Source organism: Pinus tabuliformis, chromosome 9 (assembly GCF_031772625.1).
Source record: "Pinus tabuliformis cultivar Carrire ecotype Pingquan chromosome 9, CPIR1, whole genome shotgun sequence".
Classification (NCBI taxonomy): Eukaryota; Viridiplantae; Streptophyta; class Pinopsida; order Pinales; family Pinaceae; genus Pinus; species Pinus tabuliformis.
This window is the reverse complement of record NC_142307.1, coordinates 1,901,012,306-1,901,017,089: the sequence shown is the minus strand read 5'-3', so window position 1 is coordinate 1,901,017,089 and position 4,784 is coordinate 1,901,012,306. Positions and strand designations below refer to the sequence as shown.

Genomic DNA, 4,784 nt, shown 5'->3' with positions numbered 1-4,784 from the left:
ATTTCGAGCAGGAATACTCGTTGGATGCAAAATTTAATTCATCATGAAAGGAATACTCGTTGGATGCAAAATTTAATTCATCATGCAAGGAATACCATTTTTGAGTAAAAAAGTAAAAAGATTAAAAAATAATAAAACTATCTTTTTAATTTTTATTTTCAACTTATCTCCCTAAGTATTTACCTAAATTTCGAGCAAGAATACTCGTTGGATGCAAAATTTAATTCATCATGCAAGGAATACCAATGTTGCATAAAATGAGAAATACATGAAAAAATGTGATTGCAATCACATTTTTCGTGTATTTCTCATTTTTCATGTAGCAGGGTCCATTGAAAGTATGACACATGGGTACTCCTTGGATGATGAATCAAATTCAGCATCCAATGAGTGTTTCCACTTTGAGTAAACCCATAGGGAGATAAGTTGAAAATACGAGTTAGAAAAAACAATTTTTTCTTTTTTCCCTCTAAAATTTGATGATGTAATCTAATCTAATTTTATTATTTCCACTATTATTTTATTTTTTAGTATTATTGAGAGAAATGTTTTTCAAATCTTTGACTAGACCATAATTTGAAGGTCTGATTATAGCATTTGCACAACAGAATGTCAAGTGACCACTTTCTGCCATAATTTCTAGACGCTGTTGCAATATTTATGCCATGATTTTTAGATATTTATGGACTGATTTTTCATTTCTAAACTCTACAAGAAAACTACCTAAAACTAAAACGTTTGAAAATAGTTCTAGTCACATAAATAACTACCATCAATTATTGCCCAACATAATTTAATCAAATATTTACATATAAAATGGATATGAACAAGATGAAAATAAATACACTTAGTAGGAGTTATTATCCACCATTATTTATGTGCTCTTCATAGAAGTAAAAATGTATATGTGCATACTTACTCGTGATTACTACCCACCAAAATTTATGCAAGTGCTTTCTCCTTAGTATGCAATTAATTTTTCCACTTCATATATCATTTTGCAATTTCTTTGATAACATAATTTCCAATTTAGCGACAAGAACCGCCTCTACTAAAACTTGTTTATATATATGTTTATCTAACATTGTATATTATGAAAGAATGTGAAGATATATAATCTCTAAGAATAAATACTATTAATTTAGCATAATTTTAAGTTCAACATCCAACTAATGAACCATTTAATATTGAAACAAACTTAAAAAAAAAAACAAATTAAACTTAAATGGAAAAACAAAGAGTTGTTGTTTTATATTTTTTTTTCCACAAGTTGGAAAACTATCATAAGTCAACCAACCCGGAGGACAACCATCCCTAGCTGCTAACCTCGAATGTAGGCTGACTCATCACTCTTATTCAAGGAAAACCATGCCAGTTGGATGCTTTCACCTGTGCTAGATGCCCCTGAAGTCTTGGGTCGTTAACCTGTTTCTTATATCCGAGGAAGACCAACTCCTAGCCAAACAAAAACAATTTTAAAACATTCTCTTTTATATTTCATCTAATAATACCACCATAAATATATAAATTAAAATTAATAATATCTTTTCTATTAACTAAATATTTTCTATTAATTTATTTGTTGAGGGCCACAAAAATTAATCCTTTCACTCCTATCCTCTTAAAAATTTCATTCCATCAAAAATCCAAGAGCACCACTTAATTTTTTCCGAATTATCTCCGCTTTTACATTAGTGATTAAATCTTCAATAATAGGAATGTTAGTATGGGTTTTGTGATAAACTAAACATAATTGTCCATGTAGCATTCCGTATATGTATGTCGCTGCCTAACATTCCATACCACATATGTGTTCCCAGTTGATGCCAATCTACAACTCATTCCAGATCACATATGTGTTCCCAATTGATGCCAATCTACAGCGGGTGCTTGTTGTTAATGGACAGAGTGGATTAGATACATGTCACTTTAAATTGACCTTATTAAAGAAAGGACAAGTTTAATCAGTGATGCAATTGTTAATATAGCTTATAATTTATAATTATTTGAATTATACTTTTAAGAAAGCTTTATGAAAACGTGGTGAATTAACAATAATGAAATTCAATATTTTAGTAAACCATGTAAAACTGCTTACTGGATTACTGAAATTATATTTTAAATTTATATGTGAATTAACGTAACAAAATTTAATATTTTTTTTATTTATATGTGAATTAACATAACAAAATTTAATATTTTTAAAACTGCTTACTGGATTACTGAAATTAGATTTTAAATTTATATGTGAATTAACGTAACAAAATTTAATAATTTTTTTATTTATATGTGAATTAACCTAACAAAATTTCATATTTTTTACTAATAATTTATTAAGGTAATTGGATTATATTTTTAAATATATAAATGAATTTGAGCATAATTTTGATATTAAGGTAATTGGATTATATTTTTAAATATATAAATGAATTTGAGCATAATTTTGATTGGATATTTTGGGATATTTTTAAATTCTAAATGATTGAAAGCAAGTCAAATAGTTGATATTCTGAAATTTGTAATTTAAATAGAGATAGCGCCACTAGCACAAGGTCTTAAAAATCTCTTAAAAATATTTTGAAATTTGTAATAAAAATAATCATCAGATCAAATTAAATTACTAAAATTATATAATTGAATTTCATTTTTTTTAAACATTTTTAATTTATTATAACTTACTTGTCAAACCAGCAATGAGGACAACTATTTCTAACTGCTAACAGCTCATGCAAGCTGACTCATCACCATTAATCAAAGAAAACCAAGCTACATGGAATAACTTGTTGATAATTTGTAAGGGAGCAGACTTTCGCTCCTTTATTATATATATATATATACTATTTTAATAACCAAAATTGAAAAGGAAAATAACCCGTGATTAATAAATTAACACAACAAAACTCAATAGTTTGAACAGACATGTAGGTTTAAACCTTGATTTAGAAAAGTAACATTTTAAAAAATTTAAAACAAGAGGAGACAGGAAATTCAAATCGCAGTACAGTGTTGAATGGTTCTTGCTTATGTCCAAAGATGATCCCACAGCTGAAGTGGATCTAAGTCGTCCACACCAATTGAGCATGGGTTCGTTCCACAGTACTCTTCTGTCTCTTGCGGTGACGTACTGTAAAAGTTGGGATCGGAACCTTCAGGACATCCAGTAATGAGGGTTAAGAGGACAATATATTTCCGATGAAGGTCAGCGAACGCTTCTTCTGTGAAAGCCAATTGCGATTCCAGTTCCGCCACTCTTCCGCGCAGATCATTGATTACTCCTAAACACCCATTGACGGGATCTCGAAGTCTTTCGTTGGCTTCATACACCATACTGTTTACTGCTTCATCCCTCAGCTCCTGCGGGAGATCCTGTAACACATGAAAGGATTATCAAACCTAAGTTTTAAATAATCTATAAGATGAACAATCAGTACTATCATATATATTTGATCAATCGCTTCTGATCTTCAGATTAATTCGGTAATTGGTTAGTTCGGTCCTAAAGAGGAAGAGCGCAGAAGATTTTGCCAGAAAAAGAATGACTTTTCTGCCCAATTTTAAAGAGGAAGAGCGCAGAATGACTTTTCTGCACAATTTTGAAGAAATCTCGTTGAAATTTTTAGAAATCTTGATATTATTAAGTTTCAAAAGTTTGAATGCTACGGAAATTTTTGAAAGCGCAGAATCTATTTCCACGGTTTAAAAAAAAAATCAAACACTTTCCATTGCAGACTTTTTTGAAAATTGCATAAATCAGCTGAACCTTTGATGAAAGTAAAGATCATCTTTAAATCTTTAAAATTCAAACACTTTCCATTTCAGATTGTTTTCAAAATTGCAAAAATCAGCTGAACCTTTGATGAAAGTAAAGATCTTTAAAATTCAAACACTTTCCATTTCAGATTTTTTTGAAAATTGCATAATCAGCGGAATCTTTGATGAAAATAAAGATCTAAATAGGAAGAGTGCACATTAAGTAAATTGAACCTGCAGTAATTTGATGACATGGCCATTTCCGAAGACTCTGTGAACCAGCATGAACTTCTTGGCCTCATCCTGCGGGAAATATGGGGCAAGAACGCATTTTTCGCTACATTTTTTTCTCTGGGTTTTGCAGGCGGCACACGAAGATGAGGGCGCCGGTTCCTGCTTGCAAGCGGTATCGATTATCTGAAAAACAATTGCAGAAAAGCAAATCAGTTCTGTTAGAAGCTTCCATATCATCGATTTCTCTGAGAAATATATTGGGAATGGCTGTTCTTCGTATTGCTTACCATTTCGCTGCCGTGTCCAGTGAAAGTGTTTTCCGACATAGTGGAATGCAGAGAAAATGGAAGAAATTATTTGCTGGTCTTGAAACAAACTCCCAGGTACCTCGCAATTAATAGGGAAATGAGGGAAACGAAATTTGTCTCTGGCCAAAAATAACGGAATAAATTTGGGGTTTTTACGAAAATTTAGTAAAAATTGTTTAAGGGAATTTCAGGGTGACTTTGCTGATTACGTGGAAGAAAAGGAGGAAAAAAATGTTTTCACCAGATAATTTTGTTGCTGACTTTCACGATATCCGAGGAAGAAAATACTTAAATTTAGGGTCACACAATTAGAAATCAAGATAGGACAATTAGAAATCAAAGAAAGTGGAATAAGGGGCTAATCACCTGCCTCCACATTTTGTTCATTTAACTTACTTGTTTATAGAAGTAATTTAATATTTAAATACCAATTTCATTTTTAATTTCGATTTTTCTTAATGAATGGTACAATTATTCATGAATTTTGAGCAT

General features: G+C 30.6%; 1 protein-coding gene across 2 annotated transcripts; it reads right to left on the bottom strand.

Moving 5' to 3' along the window:
• Nucleotides 1-2,878: 2,878 nt before the first annotated feature.
• On the bottom strand, nt 2,879-4,427 carry LOC149156538 (LOB domain-containing protein 23-like). Of its 2 annotated transcripts, none has more exons than XM_089444639.1 (3): nt 4,272-4,427; nt 3,985-4,167; nt 2,879-3,366 (listed from the first exon to the last, which is right to left on the bottom strand). In XM_089444639.1, the coding sequence occupies exons 1-3, from the start codon at nt 4,308-4,310 to the stop codon at nt 3,022-3,024; spliced, it is 567 nt and encodes a 188-aa protein (XP_089300765.1). In that variant the 5' UTR covers nt 4,311-4,427; the 3' UTR covers nt 2,879-3,021. The 2 variants fall into 2 exon arrangements, with proteins under 2 accessions (XP_089300765.1, XP_089300766.1); XM_089444640.1 differs by having other exon boundaries at nt 2,879-3,354.
• Nucleotides 4,428-4,784: the final 357 nt, after the last annotated feature.